General features: G+C 39.0%; 2 protein-coding genes across 2 annotated transcripts in view; one reads left to right on the top strand and one right to left on the bottom strand.

Moving 5' to 3' along the window:
* Positions 1 to 23,793, bottom strand: part of UBAC2 (UBA domain containing 2) — a 203,858-nt gene that overhangs the window by 80,877 nt on the left and 99,188 nt on the right. Inside the window, exons 5-6 of the mRNA XM_004704276.2 lie at positions 5,092 to 5,215; positions 1,437 to 1,484 (exon numbers count right to left, since the gene is read on the bottom strand). Of these exons, the coding sequence (XP_004704333.1) occupies positions 1,437 to 1,484; positions 5,092 to 5,215 (172 nt within the window). The remainder of the gene's footprint in view (positions 1 to 1,436; positions 1,485 to 5,091; positions 5,216 to 23,793) is intronic.
* The window catches only part of GPR183 (G protein-coupled receptor 183), a 12,526-nt gene continuing 8,705 nt past the window's right edge, over positions 19,973 to 23,793 (top strand). The window contains exon 1 of the mRNA XM_045283783.1: positions 19,973 to 20,026. The gene's annotated coding sequence lies outside the window, so the exon portion shown is untranslated. The remainder of the gene's footprint in view (positions 20,027 to 23,793) is intronic.

The raw sequence follows: 23,793 nt of genomic DNA, 5'->3' as shown, positions 1-23,793 counted from the left end.
CATCGTTGCCCCCGCCCCTTCACCTAGCAAAAAATTTTTGTCGAATTGGCTAGGTCATGATTCTCAGTATTGGGTAATTACTTTCCATTTTGTCATCTGATGTAATTATCTTATATGCTGTAAATCCTAACCTCTATGATGTTAACAAGGCAGGATCAGTGGTAGTTATGTTAATGAAGCAGGAGATAATTTAGCAGGACCAGATTTCATCTTGAGTCAATCTTTTTTTTTTAAGATATAAAAGAAATTAAACAAGTAAGCGAGAACAGAGGGACCTCAGTAATAGTAAGAATGAAGAATCGAGTGAGAGTGTGTTATCTGGACTCGGGGTCCTTGTGTTCTGTCTGAACTTGCCAGGCCCAAGGGAACACTGATTTCCCAGGGACAGCCAAGTTAACACATGTTGAAAGGTGACAAGAACCTTCCTTCAGAGCGACAGAGCCTTCCCCTAGAGGTGTTGCCCTGAATTTGGACTTCCAGCCTCCTAAACTGTGAGAGAATACTTTATAGTCTGTTAAAGTCATCCATTTGTGGTATATGCTATAACAGCACTAGATTAATAAAAAGCGCAGGAAGCAAGATTCAAGTGTGTCTTAACTTCCTTAAAATGTCTGCAGTGGAATAAATCATTATTTCCAAATCCCTTTCCTTTGATCTTTTTTTTAATCTCCCTCCCCCCTAATCTTATCCAGTGTGTAAATTTAGTTACTTACAAGAAAGAAATGAAAAACTATACCCCATATTCACTTACTAGTAATAAATATATATTTATAAGGCTAATATTGCAAGTGTTCTATGTTATAGATTGTAAGTTTATTTTTACAAAAGCTTGATGGACGCTCTAAATTTTCTTTTCAAATACTTCATTCATAGAAAGCCTAAGACTAATGTTTGTTATTAAAACAAAGCCAAACAACAAAAGTGGCTGGGAATGAGGGAGGGAGTAATTACAGCACACAGGAGGAGGAACTGGCCCAGTGCTTCAGCTCATTCTCTTCTCCCTCCTCTGGCCACAGACTCTGATGAGTCTTCTGTCAGCTCTAACCAGCTGATTTTCCAGTTAGCCTGCTTTTGACCCCCTCCCCTCTCCCGACAATGTCTTTTTACAAAACAAGCAGAACATTTCCCATTATTTTCAGTAGCTCTGACTTTTTTTTCCTGTCAGTTTTTCCTATAAATGAAATTCCAAAAGGATAACACTGACAAAAATTCAGTTAACACGCTCATCAACATTACCTTAACAAATGAAGCACACTGGACCTCCTTCATCTCAATTAGCCATGGAATCGCTCTCTTTACACTCATCCATGAAGTAACACTAACTCAATAACTAACAGTGAAATTGCAGGCAGTTGAATATGTTCTCTAATCTAAATTCCCTAATGGTTTTGTTTCAAAAGAGATACAGATTTGTGAGGCAGGGAGATCAGACTTACAAGTCCACTTATGGCTATAATCCAGATGTAGGAACCAGAGGTGAAAAGCTATAAAAGAAAAAAAAAAGGCAACTAAAAAAGAAATTCTTAGTCATAGTATAACCATAATGATTTACATTAAGTATTATTTATATATGACATAGTACAGATAAAAAATAAATAGCAACACTGCTAATAAAAAAGCATTAATTTAGTTTTCTTTTTGCTCTTTTGCTCATCCAAACTTCAATCTAAAAGCCTAACGAAGACTGATACAGCACAGTCTAAGTCTATGAAAATAAAAATAAGTAAAATTCAAGCATATTCTCAATTAGATGTAGGCATCAAGTGATTTAATGTAAAATACTATATCTAAAGAAATTATTAGCATTATCATACAAATCATGTAGTTGCCTTCACATGCTTAGTCTTAGGTAATGACACACAGTATGAATCTTATTTTCATGATTTAGGGTTTTCACTCTAAATTTAGATGGAAGAGTTCTGCAAGCATATAGGTTCATGTCCAATACTACTTGCCTTAAACATTGATATTCTCATTCCAGTTCACCCCCAAAAGAGAAAACTCTCTTTTACTGTTATTGCCAGCAACAATAACAGTTAGTTAATTGCAAAAGTAATTAGAATTAGATCTCATGAATCTGTCCCAAAATAGGTTCTACAAGACAGCAAAGATTATTTTGCCTGCTGTTAATGTTTAGATTTTTGGTTGGGAATTTAGTACTTCTGATTGCAGAAAAACCAAGATGGCACGTTGTGCTAGAGGAAGCCTCAAAGAGGGCACTCTTGGCTATGAAAACAGGGCAGACAGACAGAAACAGCGAGAGAGAATAAAATACAGGTTAGAAGCTTGATAGGTCTTGCCCTAGAGCTACATCACCTGGACCTGAGCAGGGGCTGCGACTTTAATTGAACCCTTCAATCCAACATGGATCTTGCTTGGTGTAGATGCCTCTGATATTAACATGGATGAGAATTATGTGAAAAAATAGTACATGATATTTTTCATCTAAACATGTAAGAAACACTAACAACAGCTAACACTTCCAGAGCACCCAGCAAATCCCAAGTACTGATCTTCATGCTTTTCATATACTAAACTCAATGAAGCCTCATCACTGAATGAGGTAAGTTCTATTCTTATCTCTATTTTACAGGTGAAAAAAGTATAGGTTAGGTCGTCTGTCCCAGGTCAAAAAGTTATTAAAGGATGGAGCTGGGAGTTGTATCCAGGTGATCAGTTGGTTCACAGCTCTATGCTCTGCTTATAATCTCTCCAGTCTAAGATATATGTGTCATGTACAACTTAAGTGAAATCATTTTATCAATAAAAAATTATTCCTTTGAACTCTTATGCCTCTCATCTTGTTGCATGTTTGGTTGTAATCATGCTTGTTTATGCTTTGACCGTGTGTACACTTCCTGCCAGCTGCGGAGCTCCTTGAGGATAGGCATCCCCGCTGATGAGCCGTTGTATGCGATGGAGCACCTAGCATAGAGTGCTAGTATGTGACTAGGGCTAAATGACACTCAACAGATAGTTTTGCTTTTTTTACAGTGATTACTGCCATCCATCCACCATGACCTGGCCTTCACAAAGCTCTCATAGGAAGAGAAAAAAGCATAAGGAGACCTGAGTGAAGGTTCAGAATAGTAATTTTAGGCATAAGGGGTTCGGTGCCTTCAACATCGTTCATACTAAGGACTTTAGATTCTATCAAGAAGCTACGGAGGCATTTGTACTCCTATTTACGGAGATAAACTTCTCATAAATTTACTGAAAATCTTATGAAAATCTTAAGAGATACACCTTTTGGGGAAATGTCTGTGGTAAATCCATCTACATATTTGTGGTGTGGCAGGGATAAAAGGATACTTTTATTCACTGCAAGTTGCATACTACTGCTGAAATAACACTAGCAGTTTCTAGCTAATTAGGATCTTTTCCATAAGAATTTGAAAAACATATAAAAAAGAAAACATTCCTAATCCCAAAAAAACCAATGGTAGATAAGCAAATTAATCAACTAACTTAACTCTTTAAACTTAAAGTTATTATCCATTTAGATTACACTATCAAGCAATATTATCTCTAATTCTTCAAACAAAACTGTACTGTAGAAACTATTCTCCCCGTTATACAGATGGTGAAATAAAGATACAGAAAAGCCAAGTGACAAATCTAATAATTACCAGCGCAAGTAATCGAACCCAAGTTCATATGGCTCCTAATCCTTTCTACTACGTCACACGGGGTTCCTACTCCACCATTACCAAAACAATGCTCTGTCCTCTCAAAGATCTGATGTAACTTGTGGGTTGGAAAGAACTGTATAAATTCAACACGAGGCTCAGAGGTATCACCTGACTTGATCCAAGATAACTCCCAGTTACTGAGTTATCTCGCTACAACTAGTACTTAGGGCTCCCGCTCCAACTCCAGGGTATTCGACTACTATATTCTGTTTTCTGTTCTAACATCTCTAAAACAGGCTAACCTGTCAGAGAAGATCCTCGTAATAAGAATAAAATGTAGAAATGGGCTATTAAGTGAAATGAATATTAGGAAGGAGATGAGAGAGTGTATAAACACGACGTTGGGAGATGAAGAAAACAATTCATGAGAAATGGTTGCAAAAGTGGTAAGGAAACACTCACCCCAGATGAGCCAGTGATAACATATGACAGCAAACTACATAAGTTAGAGGAAATGTGAAAGGTCAAAAGGGGAGAGAGAAGGGCATTTTAAAATGACACCAGGATCCGGTTTGACATGTGTGGGATAAGAATGCTATGAGCACTAATCAGTGGATCGAAAGGCCAAGCTATACATGGTGTCACAGGAAGCAGGGGGATAAAACTTGACATGAGAAGCTATGGGAGTTAAAGAAGCGACAAGTATTAGAGGTGGGAAATTGGAAATCTTATGTGTCTTCTATCATAGGGCCTGGAACACAGCAGGCAATTAAAGATTGTGAAGATAACCTTTTAAACGAAGTCAGGCAATAAGTACTCAAAAGGTCTTCTTATTGAACCATTTAGCAAATGGTGAGAATGCCACCATATTTATATGACAGTTATGAAATTGATAGCATTTCATTTAGGAAAAAAAAAACAAATTACCATATATGCTTGAATATAAGCTGACCCAAATATCAGCCGAGGCACATAATTTTACCACAAAAACTGCAGTAAAAATGTGCTGAAAAAACTTGGCTTATACTCAAGTATATACGGTAAGTTCAGTTCAGAAATGCAGATTGATTTCTTTTTTAGAGAATAGTCGATTAAATAAGTTGACACTGATTTTCCACGTTCAACATTTGATCCTTCTCATTAGTTTCCACTTCATATTATGATTTTAAAAAAGTACTCAATTTACAATTCTACAATGAAATTTAAATATTTTCCACTGATTCAAATTACAGTGAAAGCTCTTATCAGATTTCTAAAGATTATGAAAGCGTTCTAGTACCTGATACACCTTGATGTTCTTGTTCTATAACACATACTTTGAACATCTGATATAGATCATGAAGCCAAACTTAATGGGAAACACATTGTTTTCAGGAGATCAAATGAGAACAAGACCAAAAGGTGAAGGGAAAAAAAAATCTGGTTCAAGAAATGTGAACATAGAAAATGCATACTATACCTGTAGTCCCAATATATAAATCAATGTCTTGTTTGTGATGGAAAACTGGCCCATTATCTGTGCAACTTGGACTCTTGGTATGGAGCAGTAAAATGGGACAAAGAGAGCAAACACAGGTGCCAGCCTATGCAAAAAACAAAACAAAACAAAACATATCACTAGAATACTGAATTTAAAATATCAACGGCAAATGTACATATTTGAAGTAACACTACTTATAATGTTATCTCAGTCTGAAATTGTGGTCTTTGATACACAAGTTGGTTTCTATACATGCATAAATTTCCCAAATAATTTGTATTAAGAGTAACCTATTACAAACACTCTATTTTCTTATTTTTGTGACACTCCCAGACTACTGTGAGATGTGATTCACCATTTCCTAATTAATTTTCAGACAGGTGAGAAAAATGAACACTGATGTTTGCTTTCTTCTCTTGAAGAATTTAAACTACAACAGAGAAACTAGAATAACCATAAACAACAAGAATTAGAACTCTTGGTCCTGGTCAATTTAAAGGTCTCATTTCCAAGTTGGTACAATTAAACATCATCAAAGTACTTAAAGCCGCTTATCGCTCCTCTTATTCTTTCCTAAAATCTCTCCTTTTGTTTTAAATTCTGCTTCTTCTTTAGTTTTCCACCTTGGTTTCTGCTCTCTCCAAGGTTCCATTATATTTTTTTCTTCTTGTTCTAGTCTCAATTGTAGATCTCAACCTATACCGTGCCTTCAACTAAGAAAAGTTGAAGTGAGTCCCAACCTTCCAGTCTGTTCTCTTACCCTGGTTCTGATACCTTCAAATTCACATATTCAAAAGCTCAGCAAACCTCTCTACTTAAAAGTCTTGCATTTTTCCAATCCATCTGTTGCAGCTTTAGCGGTATTCTCTTCTCCAAACATAACTCCGAACATGTCACTCCACTGATTAAACCCTACATAAGTCCCCAGTGTCCAAAAATGAAGTTCAAATAGTATGAAAGAACAAAACCCTTCAACTCGTTCTTAGCCACGGAGTTTCCCACAACTCTCTTCCTCTTCCTCCCCTGCTCTGGTCACAACCCTTTCTCACACCCACACCAGGCTGTTCCCTAGGTATATTAGGCTTGTTGGTGACTGTACATTGACATGTCCTTTCCACTTTTCTTGTTAGGAAAGTCAGACTTTTCTGGTATGAAATAACTTGGTTCTTCTCAAACCTCCCCAATTCTTCCTGGCAGTGAGTTTTGCTCTTTGCCCTCATAGCTATTATCAGTTTCAAAGATTTGGTGAATCAATCAATTGGGTACTAACTATGTGTGAGGCAGTATATCAGGTATTAGAGCTTCAGTTACATCTATGAGTAAGAAGCAATCCCTAACCTGAAGAAACTGGACAAATATGAAACACTCCCATACCCGCATGTGTGAGGCAGTGAGCATGCATGAATAAAGTGCTTTGGGCACACATGCATACCAATTTTTCATTAACCAATAACAGTGTAATTCTGTAGTCCCAGTTTTGACAGGATATTGGTACAGAGTTATTTCTTCACAACAATAACAACAAAATGCATGAAATAATTATTTCACAAAGAAAATGGTAGTCAGAATATTTCTTTGTGAAATAATTATTTCATGCATTTTGTTAAAACAGCCTCATGTCCCCTACCAAACCACTGCACTCCCATATGCCATCCCACATTTATTCTGGTTGCACGTATATGGCTAGTATTTACTGGCACATAATTATACTGCAGAATTGCGTGTTAATAGTATTTGCCATTGCTACCATTTACTCTTGTTGCCTCCTACTATCTTCCTTTGATTGGGTCATGTTGCGCTGATCTTCCCTTTACAGTGTTTTGCCCTTCCCTTCACCAGAGTTAGTACATTCCTTCTCTCTCCTTCTCTCTCCCTTCCCAGATTCTCATCAAAGACTGGTTCTTGCTGTGTATAAACTTTTTCCAGACTTTTCATACAAACGCATAATATCCTCTAGGTTATTCTAGGTTGTCAGGTGTTTTGTGGATTATTTTTAAATATAGCACAGTATTCCATTGTGTGTTATGCATCATAGTTTGTTTATCCATTTATCCATTCATCTGTTCATGAGCACTTAGGTTTAAGTTGTTTCCATTTTGGGGGTTATTATTAATTATGCTTCCATAAACGTGTGTGTGTGTATTTGTTTCACAGCGCCTATTTCTCTAAGCTATATAAATAGTAGTTAGATGGCAGAATCATGGGCTATTGCTATTTCCAACTGGGAAAAAATGGTTTGTTGGCAGATAATTCATATATCATAGAGTTCAATAGTTTTATTATATTAAGGAGAGTTGTGCAATCATCACGACTATCAATTTTAGAACATTTTTTTTCTTTCCCAAACTCACTGTTAGCTCCCCATTTTCCCCCAACCCTCCCTTCCATGCCCCTAGGTAATTATTAATCCATTTATCATCTCTATAGATTTACTTATCCTGGAAACAAACAAAAAACTCCCAACAGCATAAAACAGAGTAAAACCTCAGTTGAAAAGAAAGCACAAAATGTAAAAAAAATGTTAAAAAGTCAAAAGGGAGATCAAATGATATTACTATAGTGTGTTACATTTTAACCTAACTACATATGCCATAATTGATTTTACAAGGCTATCTTATAGCAAGGCTATTCACATCCTTAACTATGGCCAGAAGGGATACATTAGAGGCTTAATCCATGTGGGACACCCTACAAAAGGAATTTTGGCATCTATTATCATCCATGACCTTCTGCAAACTAGGTTTTCACAATTTAAGTTTTTTTTTTCCTCCTCCAGATTTTGATTTTATTATTTACATTCCTTAGATCATCATACAGGCTGGTGTGCTTCTTCCATGTGGGCTTAGTTGACACCTCTCTTAGATGGCTGCTTCTGGAAGTCAAGATTTTACGGATCCAGACGCTGTTCTTTTGGATGGTTGTGGACCATATGTTTCCTCACCACACTTTGTTTAGCACTCTGTCCTCAGTGGTCTCTCCATGAGGCCAAGTGCTGAGTAGGGCCATGTCCTAAGAACTAACTGTTCCTAGATTAGGCCAACCAATTGATAGAGACCTGCATTTGTGCCCACTCAAAGAAAGGTGATCCAACAGAATAGGAAAATTACCAAATATCATATACAAGTAAGGTTTTGTTCAAAATGGGTTGCTGCTGTACACCAACAGGGAACTGCTAGAAATTCATGCCAGATTCAGGAGAGAATGTGGAGCAAAGTATACAGTATTTCTGATGTCAGATGGATCTAGGCTGACAGCTAATACCAGAAAAATGTTTACTTTGTTTTAATGAATTTACAATTGATGAACAACATAACAAAGAATGGGAATTTCCTTTAAATGTCACACATGAACCTGGGCATAGTCCAAGAAAGAGGCAGCCATTACTGATTTAAAAATCAGGAAAGGTCTGTTTCAGAGTTACATAATTTCACCACACTTTTATTTTATTTTATAAATCATTTTATTAAGGGCTCATACAACGCATCACAATCCATACATACATCAATTGTATAAAGCACATTTGGACATTCATTCCCCTCATCATTTGCTCTCCACTTAAGCCCCTGGCATCAGCTCATTTTCCCCCTCCCTCCCCAATCCCCCTTCCCTCATGAACCCTTGATAATTTATAAATAATTATTTTGTCATATCTTGCACTGTCCGACATCTCCCTTCACCCACTTTTCTTTTGTCTATCCCCCAGGGAGGAGGTTATATGTAGATCCTTATTATCAATCCCCCCTTTTCACCCCACTCCCAGAATCCCCAATCTTACCACTGGTCCTGAAGGGATCATCCACCCCGGATTCCCTGTGTTTCAGTTCTAGCTGTACCAGTGAACATCCTTTGATCTAGCCAGATTTGTAAGGTAGAATTGGGATCATGGTAATGGTGGTGGGGGGGAAGCATTTAGGAACTAGAGGAGAGTTGTATGTTTCATCGTTGCTACACTGCACCTTGACTGGCTCGTCTCCTCCCCACGACCCTTCCGTAAGGGGATGTCCAATTGCCTAGAGATGGGATTTGGGTCTCCACCCCTCACTCCCCCTCATTCACAATGATATGATTTTTTGTTTAGATGATGCCTGATACTTGATCCCTTTGACACCTCATGACTGCACAGGCTGGTGTGCTTCTTCCATGTGGCCTTTATTGCTTCTCAGCTAGATGGCCACTTGTTTACCTTCAAGACCCCAGATGCTACATCTTTTGATAGCCGGGCACCATCAGCTTTCTTCGCCACATTTGCGTATGCTCCCATTGTTCTTCAGCAATCATATCAGGGAGGTGAGCACAGTGATATGATTTTTTGTTCTTTGATGCCTGATAACTGATCCCTTTGGCACCTCGTGATGACGCAGGCTGCTGTGCTTCTTCCATGTGGGTTTTGTTGCTTCTGAACTAGATAGCCGCTTGTTTACTTTCAAGCCTTTAAGACCCCGGACACTTTATCTTTAGATAGCCAGGCACCATCAGCTTTCTTCACCACATTTGCTTATGCACCCACTTTGTCTTCAGCGATTGTGTAGGGAAGGTGAGCATCATGGAATGCCAGTTTAATAGAACAAAGTATTCTTGCATTGCGGGAGTACTTGAGTGGAGGCCCAGTGTTCATCTGCTACCTTAATACAAAATCTACACATATATGCACATAGATCTATTTCCCCTTCATCATATTATATTTACATAATTTACATACATGCCTTTATTTAGACCTCTATAAATGCCCTTTACCTCCTAGCTCTTTCCTCTATTTCCTTTAACTTTCCTCTTGTTCCACTAACATGCTCAGCCTTCATTAGGGTTTCAGTAATTCCTCTTGGTCACACCCTACCAGGCCTCCTACACCCTCCTCACCACCGATTTGGATCACTTGTTGTTCCCTGGTCCCTGGGTTTGTTAAAACCACTACCTTTTCCCCCACCTCCCACTCTCTCATGTGCCCCCGGAACTGTCGGTCCTGTTGTTTTCTCCTCCAGATTGTTCACCCAGCCTATCTTATTTAGACAGACCTGCAGAGATAATAGCATGCACAAAAACAAGACGAAGCAAAACAAAGCAACTAAAGAAAACAAAACAAAAAGGCAATGACAAAAAGCAAAACAAAACACAAGAAGAAAAGCTTGTAGTTAGTTCAAGAACTGTTTGTTGGCCTTTAGGAATGTTTTCCAGTCGAGCCTGTTGGGGCACCAAGCTCTGGCTCCAAAGTCTATTTTTGGTATTCCCTGGGGACTTTGTTGCTCTGCTCCCCTTGCTGTTGTGTTGCAAGCCCTTAGTGTTTCTCGTTGGTGTGGTGGTGTCAGATCGGTCGCAATTCCCACACTGTGTCTCCAGTGTTGTCCCCTGTAGGGATATGGGTCAGTGAGGAATGTCCTGTGTCATAGGGGGGATGGCCATGTGGTCTTCTCTGTGGATTGGCTCCTCTCAGCAGGAATATCCTCCTCAAGGCTTGGTGGGCCAGGATGTCCACCACTCTCTCTTCCTCCCCCTTAATTTGCTCTTGTGTGCCCTGATCAGGCATGTCCCTCTCCCGGAGCTGCAGATTCAGTGCTACCCTCTGAAATAAATTCTTCTGGGGGAATTTCACCATACTTATCAAATCTGAATGCTAGAAAATAATCTGAGAAACAGGACTATATAAAATAGAATGTGGAATTAGATTGTTAGGAGACTTATAAACTACGATATGCAGATAACACTGCCTTGTTGATAAACTTGGTGAGGACTTGAAGCACTGTTGATGCCGATCAAAGACTCGGCCTGCAGTTGGATTATACACTTCAATGTAACAAGGAAAACCCCTAGAACTCGACAAATGAGCAACCTCATGATAAATATTGAAGTTGTCCACATGAAGCAAATCACCACATGGGAAGAACTGGAGGAAATTATGCTAAACAAAGTAAGCCAAGCACAAAAGGACAAGCACAACATGAATGTGCTGAGGTGAGCTTTAAAAAAAAAATGCAAAAGGAGCAAAGAGGAAAAAGCTACTGTATACAAACACTCCTGCGGTGAGGTCCAGGTAGTATGGCAGGGGCCAGAACAAATCCAGGGATACATATGGTAGCCAACTAAAGAAGAGGGGTAGTGGGGGAACAGGGCACTAACTCACCCAAGGGGGAGGATATTGTTTATATCTCTACAGGGAAAGAGGGACCAGACTTCAACCCAGTGCTCCAAAATGTGAACGCAACATGCTGGCATGAAGCAGAGAACCAGTAGAGAGGTCTGAGGGGCCGGCCCCAATTCTAACTATGTGGACAGCCACCCCTCCCCCCAAAAGAATTTACTTCAGAGAACAGCACTGATGTTACAGCTCAGGGAGAGGGACATGTCTGATCAGAGCACACGGGAGCAAATGAAGGGGGAGAAAGAGGAAGTGGAGCACATCCTGGCCCACCAAGCCTTGAGGACTATATCCCTGCTCAGAGCAGCCTTTGCACAGAGAGGACCATATGGCCGCACCCCCTGAGACACGACATCCCTCACTGAGCCATAGCCCTACAGGGGACAACACTGGGGACACAGTGTGGAAATAGCGCCCGATCTGACACCACCACACCGACGAGAAACACTAGGGGTGTGCAACAGAACAGCAAGGGGAGCAGAGCCAAGAAGTCCCCTGGGAATACCAAAAATAGACTTTGGGGCCAGGGCGTGGCACCCTATCAAACTAAACCAGAAAACACTCCTAAAGGTCACAAAGAGACCTTGAACTATCGACAGGCTTTTTTGTTTTTGTTTTGTTGCTTTGTTTTGCTCTGTCTTAGTTTTGTGCATATTATTATCTCTGCAGGTCTATCTATATTAGACGGGCGGGATAAACAATCTGGAGGAGAAAACAAGGGACTGACTGTTCTGGGGGGACATGGGAAGTGGGGAGGGGAGGGAAAGGAAGTGGTGTTAACCCCAGGGACAAGGGAACAAGTGATCCAAAATCGGTGGCGTGGAGGGTGTAATGGGCCTGTTGGGCTTGATCAAGGGCAATGTAATCAACAGGAATTACTGAAACCCAAATGAAGGCTGAGCATGATAGTGGGACAAGATGAAAGTAAAAGGAAATAGAGGAAAGAACGTGGAGGTAAAGGGCATTTATGGAGGTCTAAATACAGGCATGTACATATGTAAGGACATTTATAGAGGTCTAAATATAGGCATGTACATACATATGTATATATATTTATATATGATGAAGGGGAAATAGATCTATGTGCATATATTTATAGGTGTAGGATTAAGGTAGCAAATGGACATTCGTCCTCCACTCAAGTACTCCCTCAATGCAAGAACATTTTGTTTTATTAAACTGGCATTCCATGATGCTCACATTCTGTACATGATCGCTGAAGACAAAGGAGGTGCATAAGCAAATGTGGTGAAGAAAGCTGATGGTGCCTGGCTATCAAAAGATATAGTGTCTGGGATCTTAAAAGCTTGAAGGTAAACAAGCAGCCTTCTAGCTCAGGAGCAACAAAGCTCACATGGAAGAAGCACACCAGTCTGTGTGATCACGAGGTGTCGAAGGGATCAGGTAACAGGCCTCAAAGAACAGAAAATCACATCATTGTGAATGAGGGAGAGTGCAGAGTGGGGACCCAAAGCCTATCTGTAGGCAACTGGACATCCTCTTACAGAAGGGTCGTGGGGAGGAGACGAGCCAGTCAGAGGGCAGTGTAGCAATGATGAAACATACAACACTTTCTTCTAGTTCTTAAATGCTTCCTCCCCACCACTATCATGGCCCCAAATCTACCATGGCCCCAAATCTAGCTAGACCAGAAGATGTACACTGGTACAGATAAGAACTGGAAACACAGGGAGTCCAGGGCAGATGAACTTTTCTGGACCAGTGGTGAGAGTGGCGATACTGGCAGGGTGGAGGGAAGGTGGAGTAGAAAAGGGGAAATGATCACAAGGATCTACTTATAACCCCCTCTCTGAGAGATGGACAACAGAAAAGTGGGTGAAGGGAGACATTGGACAGGGTAAGATATATCAAAATAATAATAATTTATAAATTATCAAGGGTTCATGAGGAAGGAGGGACCGGGAGGGAGGGGAAAAATGAGCTGATACAAAGGGCTCAAGTAGAAAGCAAATGTTTTGAGAATGAAGATAGCAACAGATGTACAAATGTGCTTGACACAATGGATGGATGTGTGGATTGTAATAAGAGTTGCTTGAGCCCCCAATAAAATGATTTTTAAAAGAATTAAAAAAACATTCTTGAAGTTGTCAAGAATTTTATTTTACCCGAATCCACAGTCAATATTAATGGAAACAAAAGTCTAAAACTCAAGTGATGTTTTGCATTGGGAAAGTCTGCTGCAAAAGATCTCTTTAAAGTGTTAAAAAAGCAAACATTTCACTTTGAGGACTAAAGTGTGCTTGACCCACGTCCTGGTAATTACAATCACTTTAAATGTATGCAAAAGCTGGTCAATGAATAAAGAAGGCCAAAAAAAGGACCAATGTCTTCAATTTTTGGTGTTGGCAAAGAACATTTAAAATATTGAGACTGCCATAAGAACCAATCTGTCTTGGGAGAATTACAATCAGAATGTTCTTTAGAAGGAAGGATATTGAGACTTTGTCTCAAGTACTTTGGACATATTATCAGGAGAGACCAGTGCCTAGAAAAGGGCTGCAACAATGGGCTCAAACACAGCGACAAATGTGAAGACAGTATGGAAGCAGGTCTCCTTTTGTTCTGCTGTACTGAAGGTTGTTGTGAGTCAAAAACAACTCAAGGGACACCAACAGCAACATGCTTACTCTGCTAAGTTTTTATCAAACGTCTTTTCTGCATCAATTGATAGGATAATGTGGTTCTTTTGTTTTATGTGGTATATATACTACATTTATTGCTGTTCTAATGTTGAACCATTAATGTATACTTGTAATGAATCCCACTTGGTAATGATATATTATTATTTGTGATAAGGTATATTCTATTGATTAGGATTTTGTTGAGAATTTTTGTGCCTCTGTTCAATCAGTCTATTGATTATGCACATGTGGATCAAGAGGCAGTTGTGCGAACCAAACAAAGGGATACTGCATGGTTTAAAATCAGGAAAGGTGTGCAATAAGGTTGTATCCTCCCACCATACTTATTCAATCTGTATGCTGAGAAAATCATCAGGGAAGCTGTATTCTAGGAAGAAGAATGTGGCATCACGATTGGAGGAAGGCTTCTTAACAACCTGCAATATGTAGGTGCCACAACCTTGCTTCCTGAAAGTGAAGAAAACTGAGGCACTTGCTGAGGAAAATCAAGGATTGCAGCCTTCAGCATGGATTGCAACTTAATGAAAAGAACAAAATCTTCACAACTGAAATAATAAGGCAAAATCATGATTAATGGAGAAAAGGTAGAAGTTGTCATGGATTTTGTGTTACTTGGCTCCACAATTAATGGTCATGGAAGCAGCAGTCTAGAGATCAAAAAACATGTTGCATTAGGTAAATCTGCTACATAATACCTCTTTAGCGTATTGAAATGCAAGGATGATACTTTGAGGACTGAGGTGCACCTGAGCCAAGCCATGGTATTTTCTATTGCCTCATATGCATGTGAAAGTTGGATGTTGGATGGTCGATGCATTTGAATTGTGGTGCTGGAGAAGAATATTGAGAGTACCATGGACTGCTAACAGGGAAAACAGACATGTCTTGAAAGAAGTACGACCAGAGTACTCCTTATGACAAGATTTCTCCTGACATACTTTGGGCATATCATCAGGAGAGACCAGTTCCTGGAGAAGGACATCATGTTTGCTAAAAAGGGAGGTGGGGGAGAAGAAAAAGAGGAAGAACTTCAATAAGACGGACTGACATTATGGCTGCAACAATGGGCTTGGGTGTGGGAATGATTGTGAGGATGCCGCAGGATTGTGCAGTGTTTCATTCATACAGTCATAATGGGCTGGAACGGATTCAATGGCACCTAACAACACATAAATAAATAAATAAATAAATACATACATACATACATACATACATAAATGTGTGTGTGTGTGTGTGTGTGTGTGTGTGTAGAGAGAGAGAGAGAGAGAGAGAGAGAGAGAGAGAGAGTATGTATGGGGGAGGTGTGGCCTGGCTTTTGTAACTAGCTTTCAAGAACAAATTCATGTGTGTCCTCCTATTCTGTTTTGAAATAGTTTGAATAGAATTAGGGTCAGCTCTTCTCTAAATATTTGGTAGAGCTCTTCAGTAAGACATCTGGGTTAGGGTTTATTTTTGGTTGGGAGTTTTCTTAATGACCTCTTCAACTTCTTCTGTTATGAGTCTGCTTGCATTTCTGCCTCCCTCTGTACTCATTTAGGTAGTACAGTTTCTAGAAATGTGTCCATTGTTTCTAGGCTTTCAAACTTGTTGGGGCACAATTCTTCATAGTATTCTTCTTTTATTTAATTTGGTTGTGTTGTAATGGCTCTCATTTAATTTCTTATTTGTGCTATTTACTTCTTCTCCCTCTTTTTTTTGGTTAATTGGATTGGTGACTTGTTGATTTTATTAATCCTCTAAAGAACCAAGTATGAGTCTTGATTCTTTCTTTTATTTTTAGTTTCCTATTTCAAGCTGTAATTCCTTCCCCGACCTTACAGGCCAATCGCCACTCTGCATTCTCTATTTCCTATCCCAACTTGATTATTGTTTTCCATAGCACCTATAACTTCCTAACATACTATGTGATCTATTTCTTTTTATCTGTTTCCTCCACTTACAATGCTAGCTCTGCAGGAGTTAGCATTAACCTGCTTTACATTCAGTGTCCAGATGAGTGCCTGGCACAAAGTAGGTGCTATATAAATACTTGCTAGATGAGTGCATTTACCTCTACAGTGGTAAAACCATACAACACACAATTTGTCTTTTGTTTTAAAAAGTCTCATTCCTTGCCTCGTTACATTTTTTATATTAAAATTGTATTCAAATATATTCAAAATATGGACTGTGGATCTCTATGTAATTAATAAATTCTATTTTTGCTAGCCAATTCCCTTGAAGTATCTTACCACAAAATATGTCCCTTGAGATACTTAATTTATCACAGCTCTTCTGTTTACATTCAGCAATGAAGTACAACACTGATGTTCGGTTAAAAATCTGAAATAGAGTTCTTATTTGAGGTTATATTTCTATGCAAACTAAAAAAAAAACACAGATAGGAACTTTAATAACCACAGTCTATGCCTTATCTACCAGAAGAAGTTTAAAAATTCCTAAAAGGTACTAATCATGACCTAATTTTAAATAATGACTCCGTAATAGACCAAATATACCCATAATTTAAAAGCGCACTTTGTAATCCTGGGTCAAATAGGTTGTTTTATATAAATTTTCTGCTTCTATTTCTATACATACAGAAAATATCATAATGGTATTAACCATTCACCAGTTTTTCTCTTTCCTTATTTTGCTTGATGACAACATCTATTTTTTATACACTCAGAAATAATTCAGGTTCATTTTTTCAAACTGTGAACAGCTAACTCCTTATCTAGCTGAAGCCTTATCTAGCTGAAGGGTATTAGGCTGGAAGTAAAGAAGAGAGGAAACTAGGGTATAAAGAACTCCTTCATTCCTTCATTTACCAAGTGCCTATTATATATTCAGGACCAGACTTGATAGAACTCACTAATAGAAATACTCAGGTCATAAATCTCGTCTGCCTTATCTCTTCTACATAAAAGGATATCATATCCACTTTTCTAGTATAATCACAGATAAAGAAACACTGGTAAATTTTAACAACAATAAAGTTAAGGTTGTGAGCTCATGAAATCATCGTACACTCAATAGCATCTCACAAGACAATTGATCACCTCCTCTTTATACATTTGATAACTCTAACACCCCCTAAAACATAGATGTGGTTTGTTAAAAATAGTTGTTTTAACATGTTGAGTCTTTCATTGTATAAAATCTTTTAATAAGAACAATTTGAAAGACTGAAAACCAAAATATTCCACCAGCAGTGGCATTCAACAATTTGACATTTTTCTTTTAAAAAAAACCTACCCAAGTACTCCCTCAATGCAAGTACACTTTGTTCTATTAAACTGGCATTCCATGATGCTCACCTTCCCAACACAACCGTTGAAGACAAAGCGGGTGCATAAGCAAATGTGGTGAAGAAAGCTGATGGTGCCCAGCTATCAAAAGATGTAGCGTCTGGGGTCTTAAAGGCTTGAAAGTAAACATGCAGCCATCTAGCTGAGAAGCAACAAAGGCCACATGGAAGAAGCACACCAGCCTGTGTGATCACGAGGTGATGATAGGCTCAGGTATCAGGCATCAAAGAACAAAAAATCATATCATTGTGAATGAGGGGGGGAGTGCAGAATGGGGACCCAATGCCCATCTGTAGGCAACTGGACATCCCCTTACAGAAGGGTTGCAGGAAGGAGATGAGCCAGTCAGGGTACAGTATAGCATTGATGAAACATACAACTTTCCTCAGTTCTTTAATGCTTCTACCCCTTCCACCACTATCATGACCCCAATTCTACCTTACAAATCTGGCTAGACCAGAGGATGTACAGATCAGAGCTGGAAACACAGGGAACCCAGGACAGATAAACCTCTCAGGACCAATAATGAGAGTAGAGATACCAGGAGGGGAAGGAGAAGGTGGGGAACCGAACACAATGATCTACATATAACCCCCTCCCTGGGGGACGGACAATAGAAAAGTGGGTGAAGAGACATTAGACAGTGTAAGACAGGAAAAAATAATAATTTATAAATTATCAAGGGTTCGGGAGGGAAGGGGCGGGAGGGAGGGGCGGAAATGAGAAGCTGATACCGAGGGCTTTAAGTAGAAAGAAAATGTTTTGAAAATGATGAAGGCAACAAATGTACAAATGTGCTTGACACAATGGATGTATGTATGGATTGTGATAAGTGTTGTATGATCCCCCAATAAAATAAAATAAAACATTTTTTGGCATATAATTCACATACCATACAATTCAACACTCAATCATTAAGTAGAGTTGTACAATCATCACAATAATCAATTTTAGAACAATTATTCTTCTTTGTACTCATTGCTATTAGCTCTCTATTTCTCCTAACATGCCCTGCCATATCCCCATGAAACCATTAATCCAGTTGTTGTTTCTACACTTACCTATCCTAGAGTTCATATACAGAAACACACACACACACACAAGCATACCAACAAAAAAAAGTTCAATTCTCAACAAGGTCTTCTTCAAGTACTCTTTAATCCAACTTTTAGTTCTAGAATATTTCATCATAGGTATCCAACAAATTAATAAAATTTCTGTCTTTAAAATTTTTCCTCTCATATGATTTAGATACTAAAAATTATCTTGGAGATCATTTAGTACAATATCTTAATTTTATAGACAGGAAGACTAAGGTCCAAAGAATTCGGGCGATTTACTGCTCTTTCTCATGTTTTCCAATGCTCCTCTGCAGTGCCTCAGCATTCCAGCTGATAAAGACATAACAAGCTTTTAAACGGAATGACATCTTCACTGAGCAGCTAAAGTCACTAAGTCATTTGAGTCCTAGAGTTGAGGGGTCTCTGAAGTGATAGAATTACAACCCCCCTAAAAATGACTCAGTGCTCTGTGTGTCATCCCTGAAAACAGGCATTCCTTTATGCAAGCACGTGAAAAGAAAGAATATTCCGGTTTTTCATGACCCTGACTTTGAAGAAGAACTTTCTTATTTTGACCCGAAACTGTCTCATGTAAGTTCCTTTTATGAAGATCGACAAAAGAAACCTAAGTCCTTTTCTGAGAGGTAGCTCCCAAAGACATGAGGATAATTATCACAATTATCACGAGCTGAAATGGACTCAGTTTGATTCAGTCATTACCGTAAGACTAGTTAACCAGGCCCCTCATCACCCTGGTAAATTCTAAATCATGTCTGCTTTTCCTAACGCGCAACACTCAGAACTGACTGGGCCTGGGCAGAATGTAAACGTAGCTCTCTTGTTTTGATTTCTCTATTTCTATTTACTTATCTTATGAATAAACCACATTTTGACAGCTTTCTACACTGTTTAAACAGAGTCATTCTAAAACTATAAGGTGAAGAGCTTGAGTCTTTTCTACTGGGTAAGCATTGGACTGCTCACCACAAGGTCACGGTCAAACCCACCTGCTGCTGCATGGGAGAAAGATGAGGCTGTCCCTACACAAGGTTACTATTATTTGGACTCAACAGAGTGGCAGTGATTTCACTTTTTATCCTACAAACAAAAGGCGGTATTTTAGAAATCAAGTGTCTCCTTTTAACGTTTTCCCTTATCAGCCATATGTCCACGGCATTACTGATTTTGTCAGTCACCTCTTGCTAGACAACATTGAAGATTCCCGTCAATGGATCAAAATTAACTCTTGTTTCTTCATCTGAATTTGTTAGCAGATCTGAAATGAGTATTCTACTTGGGGACAGCAAATCTTCAGTACTATCAAAGCCTGCCATTTTTCCTTAAAGCACTGAAAACCCATAATTTTATGTAGAATATATAGATGTATGCAATCTAAGTCTGCTTTTTTAACCAAGATTATCACTTTAGTCTCAAGGATTTTTTTTAATACTTAAAACTTTATAGAAAAAAATTTAAAGTTCCATAGATATAACCAAGTCATAAATTCCAAGGGGCTTTTGGACAGCTATTTAAAAAAAAATCACTAACAGAAAATTTTCACTTCCTACTTGATTAAAAAAAAAAGGCACACACATTTTTGAGGCTAACTGATCATTAGTACACTCAGTCACAGGATGACAGAAAAAAGAAGTCACCACCATAAAAGGATGTCTGCATAACCTCTCTTCAAACAACACACCAAGATTAGCCTCCTTCAGCTTGGGCAAACGCTGGCTGCTGCACACAGAGGACCAAACAGGCAATTGATATGTAAGTACCAGACAGCTTGCTTTTTCAACAAGTTGTATTGAGTAACAGAGAACTCAGAAGCCTAACTTAAGGTATAAAGGAAAGGAAAATGATCTATTCAATAGCAAATTATAACATTTCTAACAAAAAAAGTTTGCCATTAACATGGTTTAGACTCGCTGGTAACTGGCAGTTCTAATTAGCTACTATTAAGTTAAGTGGAAAGTAAAATATCATGCCAGAAATTTCCTTGCCAAAAAAACAGGGTTCTCTTTGTGTTTCTATGTGAATTCCCTAAAAGCAGAACAAGAGTATCATGTATGTAGCAAATAATGTATTTCAAGGTTCTTTATTATAAAGTTAATATATATAAGGACTCTTGTTTTTTGAAGGGAAAGGAACAAAGGTACTTTAGAATGAAGTAAATAAATCTCTATTGTTTGGTTTACCCTTATTTGATGATCGGTAAAACTAAATATTTCTCCATCTGTGTTTTCTAGAACTTTAATGTGCTTAAAACATAAAAACTAAAAGCTGTGAATTCTATCCAGTAATTTATGTTCAGGTTGAGAATACAGGTTAAGAGAAACTTATCAAAACACAAGCTGTGGGGCTTCCTTTAAATGAAGCTTTGTTGGGGTGAAGAGGAGGGTCCCTTCAAGTACAATACAGTGCAGTGGTTAGGAACATGGCCTCATGGAATTAGGTTTAGATAATACAGCTAAGTGCTTTTAATATTGCTTCTTATACTAAGTATTAAAAAAATTGTCTATCATTATTCTCCCCTTTGTCCATTAAATTATCAGAGCCTAAATCCAATATATAACAGTTTCTTTGCCATATCATATCTTGTCTATGAAAATTACTTTTCTTGAACTTATTTGCAAAACTTCATTTGATGGAATATTTTACCTGAAGACTGTTGAGTCTTTGGGCAATTTTACTTCTAATTGTTATTGCTTGTACTAAATATTTGCTACTACTTTATCACGTGTTTTCTCTGGGAGTTCATTGTACTTTGTAGACACAAGACTGTAAAACTATCCAAAAAAACCCTTAGAATTTATGATTTGGTTTTATCTATGGAACTTTTAATTTTTTCTATAGTTTTAAATATAAAAAAAATTCCTTGAGACTAAAGATATAATCTTGGTTAAAAAAGCTGACTCAATTGCATACCTTTACATATTCTATATAAAATTATGGGTTTTTAAGGTTTTAAGGGAAAATGGCAGCCTTTGATAGTAGTAGAAATTTGCTGTCCCCAAGTAGAATATTCATTTTAGAGCTGCTAACAAGGTCAGATGAAGACACAGGGCACTGTGGACACAGGCATTTTCACTGACATGCTCACCTACGCATTACACGAGTGGCGATCAGTGTGTCACCCTGTGGCGTGGCTTGGGTGTTCCTGTGATGCTGAAGGCTATTCCACCGGCCTCTCAAATACCAGCAGGGCCACCACTGTGGATGAGTGTCAGAGGAGTTTCCAGGCCAAGACAGAATAGGACGAAAGGTCTGATGATCTGCTCTGAAAACCAGTCATTGACAGCCCTATGATTCTGTGCAATATGCTACTCTGAAAACAGTTTGGAAAGTGCTCAAAATGCACACTCTGGAAAATCCACCAATATAAACTCAGAGAATGCATGCAAACATGCTCTGTAGATTGTTCAAGTTTAGCAAAGAGCCTTATGATACCTTGGAAATCCAGCAGAGAAGAATAAAAACATTTAGTAAAATTCCTGTAAGTATCTATGAAGCCCCGGTGGTGTAGTGGTTATGTATTGGGCTGCGATCCACATGGTCGGCAATCCAAAACCACCAGCAGCTCCACAGGAGAGACTGGGCTCTCTACTCCAATAAACAGTTACAGTCTCGGAAACTCATGGAGGGTGGGGTGGGGGTGGGTCGCTATGAGTAAGCATTCACTGGATGGCAGTGAGCTGAGTGAGTAAAAACAATTTAGTACAAAAGATATTTTAAGTATTCACCTTCGTTTAGCTGAAATTCCAGTCTAAATGGTTTATTATTAAAATATTGCTAGACAAAGCAAAGCCTACTTCATTTTTTTTACAAAATCTTTCCTTGACTATAAAGTAGGCTACACACAAATGTTTTATTTAAATCATTGCCTCCCCCTCCCTCCTCCTCTTCTCAGCTATATGCTAAGGTTTGGGGATGTCTTCCATTCTTGCTTCTCTTCTAACAATAACATCAGATTTTGTAGGGGAAAAAAACAAGGGAAGAAACTTATCATCGTTTTCTAGATTTCTAAGCCAAACTGTCTGGGTTTGAGTCCAGACTGTGACATTTAACAGCTGTATCTTCAGGAAAGCCTGTTAAGTACTCTGTGGCTCCATTCTCCCCGTGGTAAATGGAGGTGTTTAAATAGTGATTTGGGTAATAGTTTACCTTTCTCTTCAACAATTCATACCCATGTTGCTTGGTGGCAGTGACTGTAACACTCTGCCCCAGGGTTCTTCCCACTTCTTCCTTGTGTTTGGCATTTCCTTTCCTCTTCCTCTGCTATCCCTTCTGGGCTCCAGCACTTTATCCCTGGGCAAATGCTGCCCTTTGCTCTCCATAGTTGATTGTTCTAATGCTTGTGTATTCCTTTATAGGCCTGTCCACGGTTTGCCTGAGGCAAACGGGTTTTTGAGTTTTGTCACAATCCAATAAGTAGATGAATACATGTAGACTGCCCAGGGACGTGTCTGGCAGACAGTCCATGCTCAGTAACAGTATGAATCATGGGTTTATGTGGTCTAGTCAAGAATCTTTGAAGACCATAAGGCTGGGATTTGACTAGTCTATAACTATGGGCATTTACAGAGAATCAATCATGAATCAATTTGACATATAAGAAATTAACACAATGCCCACTCACAGGCTATGGGGAAACAAGATGGAAGGGAGGAATCAATTGTATACCAAGGGGCTTAAAAAAACACCACCCTTCCCTCCAGAAGAATTCACTTCAGAGGATAGCACTAAAGCTACAGTTCAAGGAGAGGGACTTGTCTGATCAGAGCACACAGGAGCCAATGAGGGGGGAAGGGGAGAAAAAAAAAAAAGAGTGAAGCACATCCTAGCTCACCAAGCCCTGAGGACAATGTTTCTGCTCAGAGCAGCAATGCAGAGAGACGACCACAGGGCCGGCCCCACCAAGGGACACAGAATTCCTCACTGACCCATAGCACTTTGGGGGACAACACTGGAGACACACGGTGGGAATTGTGCCCACCCTGAGCCCACTATGCTGAAGCCAGCCACTGGGGGCATGCAGCAGAGCAACGGGGGGAGCAGAGCAATGAAGTTCCCAGGGATAGATTTGGGACCAGGGCATGGCACCCCATCAGACTTGACTGGAAAGCACTCGTAAAGGACAACAAATAGACCTTAAACTATTTATTGGGTTTTGTTGTTGTTGTAGCTATTGTTTTATTTTCTATTATTGTTTCGTTGTACTCAGTCTTGTGATGGTGCATATTGTGGTTGCTGCATGTCTACCTAGAAAGGACAGGCGGGATAAACAAACTGGAAGAGAGAACAACGGGATGACAGTTCTGGGGGGACATGGGAGAGGGGGAGGTGGGAGAAAGGAAGTAGGTGTTAACAAACTCAGGGACAAGGGAACAACAAGTGACCCAAAATAAGTGGCAAGGAGGGTATAGGAGGTCTGGCAGGGCTGAATCAAGGACAATGTAACCAAGAGGAATTCCTGAAACCCAAATGAAGGCTGAACATGATAGTGGGACAAGAGGAAAGTACAAAGAAATAGAGGA

The sequence above is a fragment of the Echinops telfairi genome, unplaced genomic scaffold (assembly GCF_000313985.2).
Source record: "Echinops telfairi isolate 266 unplaced genomic scaffold, ASM31398v2 ScPeMD7_7467;HRSCAF=8505_0, whole genome shotgun sequence".
Lineage (NCBI taxonomy): Eukaryota > Metazoa > Chordata > Mammalia > Afrosoricida > Tenrecidae > Echinops > Echinops telfairi.
The sequence above is the reverse complement of the archived record's forward strand: the minus strand, read 5'-3'. Positions and strand labels throughout refer to the sequence as shown.